At 42.7% G+C, this 20598-nt stretch overlaps 1 protein-coding gene across 3 annotated transcripts in view; it reads left to right on the top strand.

The window, feature by feature from the left end:
* GPCPD1 (glycerophosphocholine phosphodiesterase 1) overlaps nucleotides 1-20598 on the top strand; it is a 59466-nt gene that overhangs the window by 22308 nt on the left and 16560 nt on the right. For all 3 annotated transcript variants that reach the window (XM_048500155.1, XM_048500173.1, XM_048500163.1), the window contains exons 5-12: nucleotides 2574-2649; nucleotides 4575-4613; nucleotides 6144-6267; nucleotides 10751-10997; nucleotides 12713-12875; nucleotides 13992-14124; nucleotides 16246-16300; nucleotides 18181-18273. In XM_048500155.1, coding sequence (XP_048356112.1) covers nucleotides 2574-2649; nucleotides 4575-4613; nucleotides 6144-6267; nucleotides 10751-10997; nucleotides 12713-12875; nucleotides 13992-14124; nucleotides 16246-16300; nucleotides 18181-18273 — 930 coding nt within the window. The remainder of the gene's footprint in view (nucleotides 1-2573; nucleotides 2650-4574; nucleotides 4614-6143; nucleotides 6268-10750; nucleotides 10998-12712; nucleotides 12876-13991; nucleotides 14125-16245; nucleotides 16301-18180; nucleotides 18274-20598) is intronic.

The raw sequence follows: 20598 nt of genomic DNA, 5'->3' as shown, positions 1-20598 counted from the left end.
TACCTTGTTGTGTTAAATGTACAACAGCACTAACTGGTCACACAGGTTCAATACAATCAACTAGTAGAATACAGACTCTGTCAGAAACCTTTGTCTTATTGTTAAAGGCAATCTCAATTATTTTTCCTTTAGGAATATGAAGCCAATATCCTCCCCCACCCCCCGCCCCCCGCAACTATGCTCCCCCCCCTCCCCGGCTGCAAAAGTACTACTACTACTACTATAGAGCAACTCAGACTTCTCAGGAGTTAAGAGTGTTTTCTGTGCTTGCATCACATGTCCGTTATTGACCTGCAAACATAAAAGCAGAAAAATAATAAAAGTATTCTACCTTTTGGTTCAGAGGTGGCGTGCTTAAAAAGCCCCCTTTGGAAAAACTGGATGAGTATACCTCCTGCTAGCAGCCACAGTGCGTGTTTGGAAATTGGGCTTGATCCAAAGATGCTTTTTGGCTAATGAACAGTCATTCTTTGATGCAGAAAAACAGGAGGAAGGGAATCCTTAGCTTGAAGTCACTGACTAGTTTTTCTGGTTGGAAAATTGTGTATGCATCCTTTTCCACTGAATTGCATGTGAAATAGTTACCTGTCTGTTATTTGTTTGAAATAGTATTGTATTACCAAGATTAAAGTAAAAATGGCTTGGCATAAATAGTGAGAAGATGGATGCATTTAATATTGCATATGGAGTGTTCAAGGACGCGTATCTGCTTATCTTGAGCTTTCTAAAACATGATAACAACACAAAATCCGTCAGCTATTCTGAATGACTGAAACAATCTGAAAATCCTCATAGGTCTTCAGGATTTTTGTGCTCTGATTTTTACAACAGCATGTACCTACATTTCTAATATTAAAAATGGATGTCACTTTTGCACTAGGGCGGTAACTATAGACCAAGTGCTAAAGCAACTTTTCCCAGTACAGATAGATTCTTGGAGCCCTTTCTGTTTCTGTATATATGGGCAAAAGAGGAAGAAAGTGAAACATATTAAAAACTGGTCATCTGCACAGATACCTTGCAAACCATATTTTCAATTTTATTGTCTATTTTTGGCAGTTCCTTTTTCTAGGAAAAATTCTGATAGCATTATGTGGATGACATTTGTCACATTTTTATATGTATGCAGACAAGAAATCTCTCTTTTATATATATATATATATATATATATATATATATATATATATATATATATATATATATATATATATATATATATATATATATATATATAAATATATATATATATATATATATATATATATATATATATATATATATATACATATATATGTATATATATATAAAAGAATCATTCTTGGGTTGCTACCTCTAGAAACAAACACAGTACGATGAGCTTCTGATTCCATTTCTTCCTTGAAGTTTTATGATTTTAGAGGTGTCAGAGGGAACAAATGGACTTAAGGAAGAATGGTCTATATAGGATACACTGCAGGATGTTAAATTGTCACTCAGTCCTAGCTATAAGTGATTGTTGGAAATCACGGTGGTGATCTTCTTGAATAGGTATGAAAGAAAAAACGTTTAAAAAGGCAAATACCTTATAGTCCCATCCATTTGGAACCCAAGCTTTGCTTAGAAGCCTTGGCAGAGACCCAGGTAATTATCACTGTCTTGGTAAAATTTTCCCGGTCAGCCGCTCTGTTAATTTTTTCTCCTTTTTCAGGAATTCTATCCCCTCAACCAAGAACTGAATGTACAAAACATCCTTATTAGAGTTATTTTTAGTGTTCTGTGGTCCTCCTGGTTTCTCATGTGCCTCTGAAGCAGTGAACTGTGTCCAAAGAACCACTAGTGGAAAGTAAACAGTGACCAACATAATTCTGCTAACATTGGCATAGGAGTCCACAAACTGTTGCAGGTAGCATCTGTAGTGGTTCTGGTATTTCTAGCTGTTACAGCTATTGTGCATACAGAACCTCCTCTTTGGATTTAGTTTCTTCTCTTGCACAATGCTCTAATGTAAAAGAAACTGGAAGGGTCTCTTTGACTCTGAAGCTATGTTTTCAGTATTTTATTATTATTATTATTTTATTAGACTTAATAAACCGCCCAACCCCCGAAGTCTTAGTTCAATTATTTTTACAAGGCGGTGCAAAATACAAAGTAGTGACTCCAGAAGTTTGACATGAGCTAAGTTCCCAATCAGTTAGAACTGAAATCTTTTTGGCAGGAATGTAGTTGGCCATTTTTTAAAAAAAAAAAATACCACCCTGTTCTAAGAATAAGCCTACAGATACAGGACTAAAATTCATACCAAAAAAATTAAGCTGACCAGTTCTTCTAAATGTTGTAGGTCAGGTATAGAACTTTAATTTTTGGTAGAAGTTTGATTTTTAGTCAGTTTCTCACAAGTTAGTTTTAGGGGGAGTGAGTTCGCTTGGAGGCATCAACAGTTGTGTTATGGATGGCATGATTTCTGCCCAATCTGTGGACTTTTCCAAAGGTGTATAAGGAAAATAAATTCACAAAGATTTGAAATGGCATCACAGGCTTTTTAAAAAAAAATCTGAAAGTGAAATTACTGCAGACATTTAACTTTTAAATTACAGACTACCGATGGTCCTTGCCAAGTCATAGTTCACAAGTGGGAGACTCATCTACAGCCACGATCAATAACCCCTTTAGGTATGGCCACTGACTGCATCTGTTTGAGGCATATGCATAAGACTACTAATATGTAACGCAATGGTTTAGTGGGGGTTGGCAGTATTTTGTAGAATTAAAGTAAATGCAACTGGTCTACAAATGTACCTTTTTAAGCATAACATGGACATTACACTTGAAATTATAAAAGCCTTTTAGCTAAAGTAGAAAAACGTCATAAACTTAATCTACGTGTGCAGTTGCTGTTTTTGTGGCTTTGTCATAGCCATCTTTAACAGGGTCCTCAGATTTTAACTAGCCAGCACTGTAATTGTGGTGTATGGGCTGTTAGCAGCGGTCATTGTCCTTTGAGACAGAGTCCATGGTTTATTTTTAGAGCATTCTTCTGTATATCATTGCGCATAAGAAATTGCTAATTTAAAGAATCGCTTGAAGACTAGATACTTTATCTCCCCTGAAACATTGTATTAAGCTTGTAAATGTTAAAGGTTTGGGAATTTACACTTTCTGCTGATTTGGGATAAGTGCACGTTGAAACATTTGCAAGTATAAAATGGTGTTCTCTTGCTGTCCTCAGATTGTAGAGAGAGTTAGAATTACTTGCTGTTTGTTTGCTGTAAAACACCAGAGCTAAAAAGATAGTTATTAGCAGTTCTGTTACTTTCACGCTACATCTAAATGCTCTTTTTATTATGGATTATTTGTTTTGGTGAGAGCATGTTCTTTGGAGATTAATGTCATGTGCTTAGTAAAATGGGCTGCGAATAAAACGCTTAAGGTGGCAGGCTAAATCTTGCTGTCTAATTTTTTTGGAAAAAATATATGTACGTATTACAAATTATCTTTTAGTTTGGGTGTTCTGTCCCTCAGTAATCAGGCGCAGTAATCAAGCACATTCTCCTTGTCTAGATTCCATACTTTTAAAAGTATCTGAAACTGCTGCAGTATAAATTCAGGTAGATACACACTTTATGAAGTAATGTATGAAATGACTCTTGATTGCCTTTAAAAAGATGAAATCTGATAACGTGTCGTTCTCTGAAATGTCTCTGGTGCCTGTCGATTTAGGGATCACTAATTTTCAAGAGGACATGAGCCCTCCCTTGTTCAAATGAATTAACAAGCTTCTTAAATCAAAATGTGCATTGCTTTGGAAAAAAAATTCCTAGTCTTTATTCTCCAGTTTGCTGTGCTCTGTTTTAAAACTAGCTTTATATTTTGGCTCTTTTCAGTAGCCCCCCTGATCTAGGAAAGATCAGTTATACCAATGCTTGCAGGATTGAGGTCCTCAAGATTATCCCCACCTGAAGTTTTACACAATTCTAGGAGGAAATCTGTCCTGCTTCATGTTGAGGGTCAGACTTAATAATGGAACGTAACTCTTGACATTAATATACAAACACTAACCTCTTAGAATTAGTTTTGTCTCACACATGCATTGTTCTATTTATTGAGTTTGTTTAGTGTTTAAAGCTTAAAAATGTTCTACTTTTATAGCATGATAGTGAGTTTCTGTCCAAGAGAAGCTGAAAGAGGAAATGAGTATTTTTAATTGTAAATAACACCCAATCTTTGTCTAAACTGGAACTGTGGATAAAAAACAGATTTCTTGGTTAGCAGGCTGACTAAAATACATTCGTAACCTAGCCTTACCTCTCTAGCGCAACATCCGAGCATAATAGTCTGCCAGAATGTCATGTCTTTTTCCAGTTTACATAGCTCAGTTTGAAGAAGCACATTACATCTCGCTACGCTTTTATGGGAATAGTACTTGTCGTAGTAAGAAAACAAAGCTCAGGCCGGTACACTGTAATAAACGTGCTTATTCTTTGTCTTCCCCATTTAAATAGTTAGCTATAAGTGTAAAGATGCAGCTGTTAAGCCGGTATTTGACTGTGTGGTGCTTTCTAGGAACTACTCTCACAGTTTTATCTGTTCGATTTCAGAGGATATTTCTCTGGATGATGGATACTTTGGAATCTATGGTAAGTAATGTTTGTGCATATATAGATATAAATGTGTTGCGATTCTGTGCTTTGTTGTAAGAGAATCATTTTGAAATAATTAGAAAGCAGGTATGGGGTTATGTTTGAGCTACCCACAACTACCCACAGCTGGCTGAGAGCAGCAGTGGTGTAGTGGTCAAGAGCAGGTGCATTCTAATCTGGAAGAACCGGGTTTGATTCCCCACTCTGCCGCTTGAACTGTGGAGGCTTATCTGGGGAATTCAGATTAGACTGTGCACTCCCACACACGCCAGCTGGGTGGCCTTGGGCTAGTCACAGTTCTTCGGAGCTCTCTCAGCCCCACCTACCTCACAGGGTGTTTGTTGTGAGGGGGGAAGGGCAAGGAGTTTGTAAGCCCCTTTGAGTCTCCTATAGGAGAGAAAGCGGGGATATAAATCCAAACTCTTCTTCTTCTTCTGAGCAAAGGCAACATTTCATGTCAGTATGGTTTGATCAAAATTCTTGGGACTGTGCCTAAACAAAAACGTGCACCGTGCTAAGCTGGTGCAGTGGCTTCCAATGAGCCACTGAAATGAAAAGCCATGGGGGTGGGATGGAGTAGGGCATCAGCTGCCAAGAAAAGAAAAGTTAACCTTTTATTGAGTATGCTTGTACGCTAATTTCAGTTTCCCTTTCAGTGCAACTGAGGGTAAAAATGATTCCATCACAAAGTCATGGGTGGGATGCATGAAACATCACAGGGCATTGCCCTCATTAAGCTTAACGGATTCGCAAAGCATAGAGCCATGGTGGCGAACCTTTAGCACTCCAGATGTTATGGACTACAATTCCCATCAGCCCCTGCCAGCATGGCCAATTGGCCATGCTGGCAGGGGCTGATGGGAATTGTAATCCATAACATCTGGAGTGCCAAAGGTTCGCCACCACTGGCATAGAGGGTAGAGATGGCAAACAATGTTTTATTTGAGGGGTTTTTTTTGGGGGGGGGTGCTTTTTATTTCTCAGTTCAGCTTTACTTTTCTTTAAGACATGCCATCTAGGACCCCCAGAATTACAATTTGGAAGAAACCCTTTTTTTGCCATTCTAGATTCCAGGCCAAGCACATACTGTAGTTTGCTGCAGTTACAGCCTTCCCATAAAAACAGAACTGAACAGTTGTTTGATGCTGCTGGGGAGGGGCGGGGGGAGGATGGTGCATGTCTATGTAGCAGTGTGGCGTAGCTGCTTGAGTGCCAGCTTGGCGTAGCTGTTAAGAGTGGTGGACTCTTCTCTGGAGAACCAGGTTCGATCCCCCACTCCTCCATATGAAGGCTGCTGGGTGGCTTTGGACCAGTCACAGTTCTTTCAGAACTCTGTCAGCCTATATGAAGGCAGGCAATGGCAAACCACCTCTGAATGTCTCTTGCCTTGAAAGCCCTTTGGGGGTTGCCATAAGTCAGCAAAGTCATACACATCACATGTAGCAGCAAGACCTGTTGCCGGGGAAATAAGCTGCTGGAAAGTATCATAGTGAGTGCTATAATGATTGTGTCTTTTTCCTTTGACAGATGAAGTGGAAAGTGTTGATTTTGGGTGGCTGACATGTCAGACAGAAATAAGACTGCGCCTGCATTTTTCTGAAAAGCCCCCTGTATCTATAACTAAGAAAAAATTTAAGAAATCTCGATTTAGGTATGATGAAACAAATATAGCCTTTGCATTTCTTATTTATGATAGATTTTATATTCCGGTATTGCAGCAGTATTTGGACGTGGTAGTCTGCACTGATGCAGTTCTGCAAAAATTAGATTTTCTGACTATTTGGTATCTGATTAAGCCGGGGTCTTGGAGATTTGGCTGAACCTCGATAGATGCTGTTTTAAATAAGGGTTGGCAAAGTAGAGAGATGAGTATGCATCCTATTTGGGGGGAGGGGAGATGGAAGGCAGCAGGGCATCTAGTCCAATCTCATTCAATCTCAGTAGCTTAGCAGGGTTGATACTTGGAAGGGAGACCTCCAAGAAAGACCCTGCAGAGGAAGGCAATGGCAAACCACCTCTGTTTAATCGCTTGCCTTGAAAGGCCCTTGTAGGTGTCACTGTAAGTTGGGTGTGACTTCGTGGCACTTCACACACATGTGCATGCATGCATGCATGCACACAGATGTTTGGGAAGGGGTCATGGCTCCATTGTGGGACATCCCAGGTTAAGGACAGAGACAGGGTATACAGGTGTCTCTATGCTAATAGTAGAAGCATTTGACCTAAAATGGGGGAGCTAGAGTACAGAGTTTTGAAGGAGGACTTTGATATAGTGGGCATTACAGAGACATGGTGGAATGAGGAGAACCAGCGGGATGCTGTTATACCAGGCTACAGGCTCTATAGGAAGGATAGGACAGGGCGCATTGGGGTGGAGTTGCCCTTTACATCAAAGAGAGCATAGTATCACATAAAATAGACAATGCAAGGGGAGCTGGTTCCCCTACAGAATCACTGTGGATATCAATACCAGGTGTGAAGGACAGTTTAATATTAGGAATATATTATCGTTCCCCTGACCAAAGTGCACAAGAGGATTCTGAGATTGAAAAAGAAATTAGAGAGGCCAACAAAACAAAAAATGTAGTGGTAATGGGTGATTTTTAACTATCCCCATATAAACTGGAAAAATGCATGTTCAGGTCATAGTAAGGAGAGAGCATTCCCTGGATATGCTAATTGACTGTGGCTTTTAGGAGCAAGATGGTTTTATTCAGGGAAGACCAACCAGGGGAGAGGTGATCCTAAGATCTAATTGGCTATGTGGGACCCAGGACCTGAGTGCAGGGGAAGTCCCAGTGTTGTTGAGCCAATAGGGAACAGCGACCCACAATGCTGTCAGATTCAGTATCTCAGCATCTGCGAACAAAGTGGCTTAACTACCAGTGTAGTTACATTAAGCCTTCAGAAAGGGAAATTTCTCAAGATAGATGAGGGGGGATAGTGCGCAGGAAGCTGAGAGAAAAGGGAAAAATCAAAGAGAGTCAAAACTGTCCAGGATGCTTGGAGGTTATTTCCAAAAACACACAGTAATAAAAAGCTCCAGCTGGAATGTGTGTTCCACAGGTTAGAAAAAGGCAGCACCCAGTCCAAAAGAAAAGCCACCATGGTTAACAAGAAAAATGTCTTTTTAGAAAAAAAAGAAAATGTCTTTTAGAAAAATGGGAAGTCCAGTTGGGCTGGATGAAAGAATATGAGAGGGAACACAAATGGTGGCAAAAGAGAAGCAAGTTAGCTGTAAGTGGAGGCAAAAAAAAAGGATTATGAGGAACGCATGGCCTTGAACATCAAGACCAGCAAACAAAACAGTTCTTCAAGTACATCAAAGCAGCAGGGAAGCCAGCAAGGGAAGCTGGTAGGGTCCCGTTAGATGACAAAAGGAACAAAGGGTGTGCTTCTAAAAGATGGCAGGGAGATTGCAGAGAAGCTGGAATGAATTCTTTGCATCTGTCTTCACCCAAGAGGAGGTGGGGAGGAACATTCCTGCACCTGAACCAGAAGAAAGCTTCTTAGGGAGGTGAATCCGAGGGAACTAGCGAAGATAGTGGTAGACAAGGAAGAAGTTCTGGCAGCCATTGATAAACTAAATGTTACCAAAATCCCCCTGGCCTAGATTGCATTCACCCAAGAGTTCTTAAAGAGCTCAAGCATGAAATTGCTGGATCTTCTCACTCATTAATATGCAACTTATCCCACTGGAGAATCAGGCTATTCCATCCCTGAAAGACTGGAGAAGATGGCCAATGTCACACACCAATCTTTAAGAAAAGGATCCTAATGTGGGGACCCTGAAATTACAGAGCCAGTCAGTTTGACATCTGTTCCCAAGGCAAATTAAGTAGGAATCTATCATTAAAGATAAAAATTATAAAAACATGTAGAAAGAAAGCAAGACCTGCTGAGAAAAGAGTCCAGCATGGCTTTTTGCAGAGAGAGCACAAATCCTGTCTTACAAACTTTACTAGAGTTCCCTTTGAGGGTGTAAACAGGCACATGTGGACAGGGGTGAACCCGGTGGACATTGTCTACTTGGATTTCCAAAAGTTGGCTTTTGACAAAGAGTTCCCTCACACCAGAGACTGTTGAGAAAACTGCAGCAATGAAGGAATAAGGAGGGGAAGTCCTCCCTATGGATTAAAAACTGGTTGAGAAACAGGAAACAAAGAGTGGAGTGTAAAATGGGAAGTTCTCTACAATGGAGAGATGTCGGGAGTGGGTGTCCCCCAAGGATCCGGTTTTGGGACCAGTGCTCTTTAACCTATTCACTTAAATGACCTGGAAGTGAGGGGTAATTGGGTAAGCGTGGTAGCCAAGTTTGCAGATGATACCAAATTCATGTAGGGATTGGGTGAGGAACCACAAAGGATTCATGCGAAGAGCTCCAAGGACCTTGATAAATTAGGGTGAGTGGGCTCCAGAAATGGCAAATGCACAGTTCAATGTAGCAAAATGTAAGAGTGAGAAGTGCAACACTTAGGGGCAAAAAAAATCCAAACTTCACATACATCGCATACAGAGGTCCAGTGCTAATCAGTCACAGACCAGGAGAAGGGATTTAGGCGTCTTAGTTGATAGTTCCATGGGAATGTTAAACTCCAATGCATGGCAGCTGTAAAAAGGCAAACTCTATGCTGGGGATCATTAGAAAGGAATTGATAATAAAACTGCCACAAGATTGTCATGCCCTTATATAAAGCAGTGGAGTGCGACCAGCACTTTGGAGTACTTAAAGTGTCCAGTTCTGAGTCGCCGCATCTCAAAAAAAGGCGATATTGAGGAGATAGAAAAAGTGCAGAGAGAGGGGCAACAAAGGATGATTGAGGGACTGGGAGCACACCTTCCCTATGAGGGAGAGGCTGCAGCGTTTGGGACCTTCTTTAGTTTGGAGAGAGGAGGCTGGCTGAGGGGGGGATAATGATTGAAGTCTACAAAAAAATTGTATGCATGGGGTAGAAAGTGTTCGACAGAGATAAATTTTTTTCTCTCTTTCTCCACAATATACTAGAACCAGGGGCATTCATTGAAAATGCTGGGGGGAAGAATTAGGACTAATAAAAAGGAAACACTTCTTCACCATAGCGTGTGATTGGTGTTTGGAATATGCTGCCACAGGAGATGGTGATGGCCACTAACCTGGATAGCTTTAAAAGGGGCTTGGACAGATTTATGGAGGAGAAGTCGATTTATGGCTACCAATCTTGATCCTCCTTGATCTGAGATTGCAAATGCCTTAACAGACCAGGTGTCGGGAGCAACAGCCACCGAAGGCCATTGCGTTCACATCCTACATGTGAGCTCCCAAAGGCACCTGGTGGGCCACTGCGAGTAGCAGAGAGCTGGACTAGATGGACTTTGGTCTGATCCAGCTGGCTTGTTCTTATGTTCTTATGTTCTTATCTGCTTTGCATGTAGATGGTTCCAGGTTCAGTCCCTGGCATTTCAAGTTAAAAGGAAGCAGTGGTGTACCGGGTCTAAATGGCGCCCAGGGGCATGACTGCCTTCCCAGTGCGGCTCCCCTGCATCCCAACTTATAGAGAGCCAGCAGGAGGAGGGACAACGGAGCCTGGGGGGGCAGCTCAGACAGGCGCCACGGTGGCAGGCCAGCTCCTGGCCTGTTCTGCGCCATGGTGCCAGCTGCCGAGCACCTCACCCCCTGCAGGCCAGCTCCTGCCCTCCCCAGAGCCTGGGGAGGGCTGGAGCCGGCCTGCAGGGAGGCTGGGAGGGGGGCAGGGCTCGGCGGTGGGCAGCTGGGGTCATGCTGTTTGTGGGGACATGGGATGCCCCATTAGCAGTACGCCCCTTGTTAGAAGTCATGTGAAAGATTTCTACCAGAGGACCTGGAGAAACACTTCCAGCCTGAGTAGACAATACTGACCTTGATGAACTGATGGCCTGATTCCTTATAAGGCAGAGTCATCTGTAATCTGTGGATCTGGAAGGAATAGAAGAGAGCTATTGGTTCTGGTGGGTTTAGAATAGAAGAGCGCTATGTTTGTCACCGTGTTTATCATCAAACATCTGACGTACCAGTTGGAATCTCTGATGTCATAGTCTCTGTTCTGTAGCCATTGTTCCTGTCACTGAAGATGCAAACCTTGTGTGTCATCAGGCTTTGGTATTTTCCTGCGGTGTAGGGTGAAACTCACTCTGGAAGGTTTGGAGGAGGAGGGGGAAGATGATGATGAAGACGACAGACTGTCCCCTACAATGCCACAGAAAATAGCAAACACGCTATCGTTCTCTGTAATAAGTGACACGGATTTCCGGTCTCGGCATTCCCAGCCAGAATGTGGCTACGCTTTACAGCCTGACCGGTGGACTGAATACAGTATCCTTACCATGGAGCCGGACAACCTGGAATTAATTTTTGACTTTTTTGAGGTGAGGACTTGTTCTATTTTTATTTGTTCACTGGCTGGCTTACTGGGTCCCTTTTCAGTATGTTATTATTTGCCACATTAATCAGCCGTGTATCAGGGTCCCAACTGTTTTACAGATAAGGAAAAAAACTTGGAAAATAAAGTGGAGGGGAGCAAACTTTGCCAAAGATGAACTTTTCTCTCTGAGGTTAATCTGATCAGTGATTGGGCATTTTAACTGTAGGGAAGTCTGGACACAGTGGGTAACAGACTTTTTATTTATTTATTTATTATTAGTTTTATATACTGCCCTCCCCCTAAGGGCTCAGGGCGGTTCACAACAGGTTAAAACATACATTAAAACACATAATTTAAATACCAATTACATAAAAACAGAACCCATTAAAAAATGTGGATGGCATCTGGCTACTCCCCTCTCCCCCTTGTGCCCACGGGAGGCCAGATGACATGGTAGATGTATTTTTAACCAGGCTGGCCAAACGCCTGGCGGAACAGGTCCGTCTTGCAGGCCCTGCGGAAACTCTGTAAGTCCCGCAGGGCCCTGATCTCTCTAGGGAGCCTGTTCCACCAGGTAGGGGCCAGGGCTGAAAAGGCCCTGCCCCTCGTCGAGGCCAGCCTGATCATTTTTGGGCCAGGGATCACGAGTTGGTCCTCCTCCGAGGAGCGGAGGGGCCTACCTGGGCAATATGGGGAGAGGCGGTCTCTGTGATACACCTCTGAAGATCCAGCCACAGATACAGGCAAAACATTAGGAACAAGATCCACCAGACCATGGCCACACAGCCCGGAAAACCCACCAGAACCAGCTGGGAAATCTGTTACTTTGAGGCATCTCTGTTATCCTGATTATTGAACCCAAGCTCAACAGCCTTCGTTCTGGTTGCTGGAACGCCATACCAAGATCATACCGTGTTTCTGTTGCCTTTTCAAGGTTTCCATTTGACAAAAGTATTTTTTACGAGCATGTAAAAGCCAAGACTCAAATGGATAAGGCACCTGAATCAAAGAAACAAACTTTCTCCCGTGATCCTTTAACCATCTCTAGTCTCCTTTACCTCTCCTTGTACACCTCAGGACATGGTGGGGAAAAGGGGAGAGATTTAATTTTGTATTTCAGCTCTCTCAGCACTGACAAACATAATGATGAATCTGTTGCATAAGCCTAACCTAAGATACTGTTTGTAAGCTCACCTGTCCGGGGATGGGGCGGTATATTAAATTAAATAAATAATAATAATAATGGTAGCAGCAAGGTGAGTTTTATGTGGAGGATACAAACTGTGTCTCTATAACAGACCGGGAGTTTTTCTTTGCTATTTATCTGCAAATTCAAGGTTCAGAGAGGTTCTAGATTCCCTTGTTGTGAACAGAGTGATCATCTAAATCAGTGGTTTCAAACATGTGGCCCAGGGCCTGGATCCAGCCCCTTGAGGAAGTTTATCAGGCCTGCAAGCCAGCTGAGGCACCCATCCCCTGATCTGATTGGGAGTGAGGGGGAGGGTTTGACTCAGCTTCCTCAAGAGCCTGATAAGCCCTCTCAAGACAGCCACCCCACAATGCTGTGGGCTCATCAGTCAAGGTACCACCCCCCAAGTGCCATTCTGGTGTCAGCCGAGGCAGCCACCCCCACCCAGGGCCCCGCCCGACGAAGTCACACTTATGTCTTGTCCAGCCCTCGTAACAAATAAGTTAAATGTCTCAATGCCTCATTTTCAGGAAGAAATTAGTGAAGCAGTGATACAAGGAGATGCACTTCCAGGCCACGTGGGCTCTGCATGTTTGCTGTCATCCACAATTGCAGAAATGGAAAAGAGTTACGGTAATCTCACGCTTCCTATCATGAACAGGATTTCACGAAAAACCATTGGAAAAGTTAGAGGTATGCTTGCTGCAGAAATACTGTTAATGTAGGTAGGAGCCATAAACTAAACCAGGAATTTCATAGGGAAATGGTGTATGCAGTCAATGTTTTAAGAAGGATACTGACAGTGCAGTACTATATATGTGTACTTGGAAATTCTAGTGAATTCACTGGCTTCCTCCCAAGTAACTATGCCTAGGATTGCAGCCTGAATGACTACAAATTGCATATGTTTAAATAGGCCTATTTTACCTTTTTTTTCTTCGTAATATTTCTGATCTGAAGCAATTCCGCCGGGCCTCTGTGGTGGAGTTATTTCACCAGGTGAAATTGGCCATGGTGGCAGGGGCTGATGGGAATTGTAGTCCACAACATCTGGAGTGCCAAAGGTTCGCCACCACGGGCCTATAGGGACATGGGGTCACTCCATGTCTCTGGGCACACGCCTTTTGGTCACGTGGGGGGGTGCCAAGCCCCCTTGTGGGCAAAAGCATGAGTCCCAGCCACATGGCACTGACCCCCCCCCCCCCAGCAGGCCATCTCCTGCCATCCCCAGGGACTGGGGACAGCATGAGACAGCCTGCAGGGGGTGGGGCTCAAGGGAGGGACCACACCCCACATGCTAGGGGGCAGGGCTCAGGGTGCCAAGCCCTGCCCCTGAGCCCCACCCTTGGCCTTCCTGCAGGCCAGCTTGATGCCCCCTGAACCATGCCCCCAAAGGTGGGGGTCCCCCGAGAAGGAGTTGTCCCTGGGTGCCATTTCCCCCCGATGCGCCTCTAAATAGCCTTCCTCTCTACTGCTCCCTTTCTTCTCCTCCTTGTCTGTTTTCTGATTTCCCACTTTTGTTTTTAGTTTTGGGTCTGCTCTTTGTATTATTGAAATCAGGAATTTGATAGGATTTATGTGAAACTTTAGCCGCTATCTGAATTTGGAATCGTTTTTAATCCTGATGTTATTGTATGCATTGATGTGTGGGAAGCCACCCTGAACCCGTGAGGGAGGGGTGGTATGGGAATGAAACAAACAGTAACAATAATAAAATAGATGTTGCTCTGAAACAAGTGAAAAGATAAAGCACTGTGTTTTAAAAACAGAAGAACTTGATGACCAAGTCATATTTGCTTTTCTTTGTAGTTGACTATATAATTATTAAGCCAATTCAAGGATATTCGTGTGATATGCAATCTTCATTCAGCAAATACTGGAAACCAAGAAAAGGGCTGGATGTTGGACATCGGGGTGCAGGAAACTCTACAACTACTACCAAGTAAGTCTGAATGTTTGAGCTTTAATCATAAAAGACCCTCTAGTAACTACCTTGTCTGCAGAACACCAGCTCAAGTTTGACAGTTGTATACACAATTGGGATGTTACAGCCAGTGTGGTGCAGACTCCAATCTAATGGACTAGATTTGTTTACCCACCCCTCTATTTGTTGTCTGCTGGGTGATCTTGGGTCAGACACAGTTCTCTTAGAACTCTCTCTCCCCCCAACTACCTCACAAGGTGCCTGTTGTGGGGGAGGGAGAAGGGAAAGGTGATTGTAAACTTATAAGGCAGAGTAAAGCGGGGAATGAACAACAACTCTTCACTTTCTTCAGTAGCAGAGAGAAAAATTTGAACACGCATGTATTAGCATGTGAGGTTTGTATGCACATAGGTTGCCTTTTACCAGTGGTGTAGCGCCCACAGGGCCGGGTGGGGCATGATGCCCCGGGCTTGTCTGGGAGCATGGCGGGGCATGGCAGGGCCGCAGGGAGAACGCACACCCTGGGCCAGTGGCGTAGCTACCACGGGGAAGGGTGGTGCGTGTCGCACCGGGGGCGCGCCTGGGGGGCAGCAAAAATGTATTTTTGATATTTTCAGTATTTTTACTTTGTCGGCTGGCAAGGGGCGCAGTTTTTAGGATAGTGGCACCAAAATTTCAGGATATCGTCCAGCGACACTCCTGCTGATACCAGCCAAGTTTGGTGAAGTTTGGTTTGGTGGGGGGTCTAAAGTTATGGACTCCCAAAGGGGGTACCCCATCTTCCATTGTTTCCCATGGGAGCTAATACTAGATGGGGCTACCCTTTTGAGGGTCCATAACTTTGGACCTCCTAAACCAAACTTCACCAAACCTGGGAGGTGTCATCAGAAGAGTCTCCTAAAGATACCCTGAAATTTTGATGCTGCTAGCTAGCCTAAAAACTACGCCCCCTGCAGGCTTAAAACTGAAAAACACTAAAAAATACAAAAAACACATATGAACATGGGGGGCAGCAAAACTCTGATTTTGCACCAGGCTCCATTTACCCTAGCTATGCCTCTGCCCTGGGCGCAATTCCCCCTCTACCCCTGCCTTGTACTGAGCTGGATCATTGGTCTTTCTTAGCCCATATTGTCTACTCTGACTCACCGTAGCTCCTCAGAGTATCATGCAGGGGCTGCTCCCCACACTTGATAACTGAAGTTCTTTCACTGGCAATGCTGGTTGTAGAACCGGGAACTTTCTGATATTCAAAACATGGGCTTGGTTACTAAGTTGTGATCCCATTTGCCCCTTGAGCACTGGGAGCTGCTGCATCAAAAGTCAGAAAGGTCATCAATTTTCAGCTGCACTTCTTTGCCAGTTTTCCACCTTCACATCTGCCTTGTATTGTGTTTGTTGCCCGGCATGGCATGTGTGGCTGTGTTTCATCAGTTTCCTCCATGGAGCCAGAGGACCACATAGGGAGAATGGGAAAAGGCTTGACTTCAATATGCTATATTGGGGCAATGGTTTCTTCACTGTTTTAAAGGTCCTGATATTTATGATGAACTACTGTAGCTGTCAGTGGTAAAAACAGACTTCTGATAGACCTGACTCAACATCAGTTGAGTGAACATAGATCCTTTTTGAACCAAATTCCATAAATAACCAACTCCAAAGTGCTCTAGTACTGTTTTACGACTAGGCTTGACAGTGACGTTAAATAGCACTTCCAGGTTTTTGGACGTTGTGGTTATAGAATTAATCACTGGGGAAAAAAAGATTTGTGTTCATTTGAATTCAAGCCGGATACCCCAAGGGCAGGCAGGTAGGTTGTATGTTCCTGGTATGTGGCAGTTGTTAATGCATTCAAATATACTAGTTGTAAATGACCTAGGATGTTAACATTCTGCTGTCTTGCAACTGAGATGCAGTTATGAACACTGTTTGATATATATATATATATATATATGACTTAGGTTCCATTGGCTGTAAGTATCTACTTGCATTTGACATACAAAGGTTTACACAGGTAAGGGGTTTGTTAACATTTGAGCTGCAAAGATGGTTGATGCCTGGTTGTCCTGATGGTTAGCTGTTGCAGTTGTAAATGAACGCGTTGTGACTTTAAAACCAAACTCTTTCTTTTGTTTCCAGGCTTGCTAAACTTCGAGAGAATACCATTGCTTCTTTAAAGAATGCTGCTAGACATGTATGTGTACTATACATTACCTTGGTTTGTTTTTGCCTATGAGCATCTTACAAAGAGAACTGCATAGAAAAAGCTTTCTCCATTCATATTATGGAGCTGATCTTTTATCATAAGGATTAATACTAGTTTTTATGTTTGTCTTGTTTGCCTTGATATTGCTGATCCCCATCTTTGTCTTTTTTTATAACGGGGGGAAAAAACTGTTCCACATTTCAAAAGTGTGAATAATTTCATAGGAGAAAAGTATTTTACTGTAATCTTGTGCTCTTCACAGTTGCAAGTTAGCCTAGAAATTCTGTTACGACACCATGCAAAATCCTTTCTTGAGCTTGACCCTGTCTGGGAGTTCACGCGAGAAATGATGTTAAATGAATGCTTGGGTATGAAAACTAGGGAGAAAACTAAGATAATTATTTCAAACATTTGTATAAGCCTGCCTTTCTGTCAGAATACTGTGATCCAAAGCGAGAGACAACAGAGAAAAAAGTACAAAAACATAATTCTAATATTTTTTTTTAAAGTCAGAAAAAAAACTTTAAAATGTAGCCCAAGAGTTCTTCTGAAGAGGTCCGTTTTACAAACCTTTTGAAACAATAAGAGAAGTCAAGATTTTGTCATTGGAAGCATCCACAGAAAAAGCCTGCAGACGGACAGCAGAGGAATGCAGCTTTGCAGGGGTCAGAATGACCAGAAGGCATGCACTAAGCAAATATGATAATGCATACAAAGACCCTGTCTAGATATCATGCAAAACATGATTAGTGTGATTGTCTGAGCATGTGAACATAAGAACAAGCCTGCTGGATCAGACCAGAGTCCATGTAGTCCAGCACTTTGCTACTCGCAGTGGCCCACCAGGTACCTTTGGGAGCTCAAATGCAGGATGTGAAAGCAATGGCTTTCTGCTGCTGCTGCCCCCCCAACCCCCGAGCACCTGGTCTGCTAAGGCATTTGCAATCTCAGATCAAGGAGGATCAAGATTGGTAGCCATAGATCGACTTCTCCTCCATAAATCTGTCCAAGCCCTTTTTAAAGCTATCCAGATTAGTGGCCATCACACCTCCTGTGGCAGCATATTCCAAACACCAATCACACGTTGCGTGAAAAAATGTTTCCTGTTATTAGTCCTAATCCCCCCCCCGCATTTTCAATGTATGTCCCCTGGTTCTAGTATTGTGAGAATGTAAGTATGTGAGAATGTGCCACTCTATGTACTTAGGGCCAATAAGTTAGGATTTAAAACCATAATTGAGGTTGATCTATTTAACTACGGGTAGTCCTAATCGTAGTTTTTCTCGGTGACATGTGAGTTCAAGCAATCCTGGCTTGTTTCTGACACCCCCCTGCGTATTTACGGAACAAAGTCAATGAAAACTAGCGTTTGCCGAGGTGAGTCAGCATTTCAGTGATCATCAGATGCTGAATCCTGGTTTTACGAACTATTGGTATTAAAATAAACTATTGTTTCTGTGTTAATACTAAACCAAACCATTGAAGGTCGGCTGACATGATCTTACTCTTGAAGAATCTTGTTTCATTCGGATGGGAAAGGCATCATCGGAGCAGAATTCCATTGTTTATAGATATGCTAAATATAGTAACAATTTCAGTAAATACTTCTGTAGGTCTGGCTGAGGGTGAGAGAGAAGTTAATTGTAAACTTTGGAATTGGTCATTGGGGGGAATTAGCTGAGGAAATCTCTGTTCTGAAAAAAATCTTTACATTTGGCATTGAATGCTTAAGCTTTATTTGTTCCAAGTTCTTTTCTTGTTGCAAATAAATGCAGCTTAATATATTTATGGCACATGCAAATTGAGAACAAACAAGCACGTTCTCATAAAAGCTTTGAAAAATGTCTTTGTGTATTCTGCAATTTCAGGGAGCAGCCTTTGTGGAATTTGATGTACATCTTTCTAAGGATCGAGTTCCTATAATATATCACGATATGACTTGCTGTATTGCCATGAAAAAGGTATGTAATTTTAGTTTCTGACCTTGGCTTTTTTTAGTGTGTGTAAATTCTGAAAAGCACGATGTAGAACAGCTCCTTGTGCTTGACTGCCAACCGCTGGGTGTCTTACTGTTGTCTCGCCATTTTCTTGCATCCAAACACTCTTTTTGGCTACAGCACTGATCAAGAGAGCATTCTGAATCTAAAAGAGGAATAACAAATTGAGGATTAGCCCTTTTGAACAATGTTATATCTGGAGTAGCTATCTTTATGTATTGTTTTTTATATTGTGTTTTATATGTAATTTATATGTAATGACGCCCAATTGGACCAGCTTTTGCTCTTTTTAGTGCCATCAAAGGTTTCTGATACTCTATTAAGGGTTTGATAGAGAGAATTTCATTTGGGACAGCATTTCCCGCCCTGTTGGTAGGGGAACAGAAAAGGGCATTTCCTTTATACTTTTTAAAAAGCAGTGGCTTTCGAACATTATGCCTTTAGAAAATCAAAGCAGAGCAGAGGTGTAGCAAGGGGCGAATGCGTCCTCCACCTCCGCAACACCCCTGGAACACCCTCACCACACCCCCACAGGGGTGCATGCCCAGAGCGTTGCCCCCCCCCCGGGTCCCCTTGGAGCTATGCCTCTGAAGCAGAGGTAGGTAATCAGTTTGGTTCAAGTACCCCCCCAACCCCCACCCCACCTTATATTGCCTATCAATATATTGGTGAGGGGGCAAACTGAAGAGAGTAGTGGGGAAGACTGAGGAAGGTTGTACTAGGCCAGAAACATTGAGAGCAAGCTGAGTACCAGGGCACTGGAGAGGCCTGCCTTGGTTGGAGGACTGGACCTGCTTGCCAAACACAGTGGCCTGGTGTGCCACTGGTCAGCATGCATACTCCCTCCTGAGTCAGAGGCTCTTCATGGCCAATCATTTCTGTGGGATCTGAGACTTATGTGTGTAACCATTAAGACAAAAAAAAATGCGTCCCATTTCAAATGGGAAGCCAGGAAATGTGTGTTATTTGGTACCTAGAAGAATCTTCTGCCTAGATGACAGCAGTTTTTGTGTGTGTATGTATGTATAAGGCATGAATGGTAGCAGACATGAATGGTGCAAGACATGAGATTGAGGCACTGAGGAAGATAACGAAATACGCATTACGTACGAAGCGGGTTTTTGCCAATATCAACCCAATTTTTTCTGAATGGACTATTGATTGGATTACAAATAATTCTTCAATGGACTAATGAAATGATGAACTTTATTCGAAGAATACTTTGACTTTATTATTATAAAATGTGGACTTGTATGCTTTGGAACTGAGCTCCTGAATACAATAAGTTGCTTTGTTGAGTTCTGGTTGAAACAAATGAAATGAATGTGTTTACAATGAATTTGAGTTTATAAACCTGAATAAGGAATTGAGCCTGATTTGCGATGTGGATTTTTGATACATGTTTATGGTAGTTGCATGTCTGATGTTAATGTATGAATGGTAGCAGGCCTATAAAATCTTGCTAATCTTAAAGATGGATGCTTCCCTTCAGATGGGTGTGTTGTGCCACAGCTATTATTGCTGTCACAAGACTAAAGAAATGCAAATGCGACATCCCTTCCACATCACTGGGGTTAGGGGCATGGTCATGTGTGTGGTCCCCCCCACCCCCCGCCCAAGGGATCTGGAAATCCACATTTTAAAAAATTGGGCCTCCCTTCATACTAAACAATAAGTCTGATTTTTTTCTTTTTCTTTTCTTTTAACTTTAAAAAAGAAATTGTGTATATTTATAGTATTAAAAGATATGTTGATATTATATACTATACATGAAATTTATGCATTTCTGAGTTCCTAAACTTTTTTTGTGCTGTCTGCTGGCCTTCGCGTGTCATTTGTAGCTTCCACAAAACTTCCCCCAAATCCCCATTTAATTTCTTATGCTGATCCATGATGCATCAAAACCATGATGGGGAAAGTTGCGATTCGGAAGGGATAACTGTACAGCTGTGATAAGTGTGACTGGGCAAAAAAAACTTTCACAGGCAGTGGACAGGAGAGTGGGTCAGCTTTGCCCTGCCTGTCATCCGTGATTTGTATTATCAGAGACTTTGGCCACACAATTCCTCATAGTAGAAGAAGAAGAAGAGTTTGGATTTGTATCCCCCCTTTTTCTCCTGCAGGAGACTCAAAGGGGCTTACAATCTCCTTGCCCTTCCCCCCTCACAACAAACACCCTGTGAGGTAGGTGGGGCTGAGAGAGCTCCGAGAAGCTGTGACTAGCCCAAGGTCACCCAGCTGGCGTTTGTGGGAGTTTACAGGCTAATCTGAATTCCCCAGATAAGCCTC

The sequence above is a fragment of the Sphaerodactylus townsendi genome, linkage group LG01 (genome assembly GCF_021028975.2).
Source record: "Sphaerodactylus townsendi isolate TG3544 linkage group LG01, MPM_Stown_v2.3, whole genome shotgun sequence".
NCBI lineage: Eukaryota > Metazoa > Chordata > Lepidosauria > Squamata > Sphaerodactylidae > Sphaerodactylus > Sphaerodactylus townsendi.
This window is presented reverse-complemented; position numbering and strand designations above follow the sequence as displayed.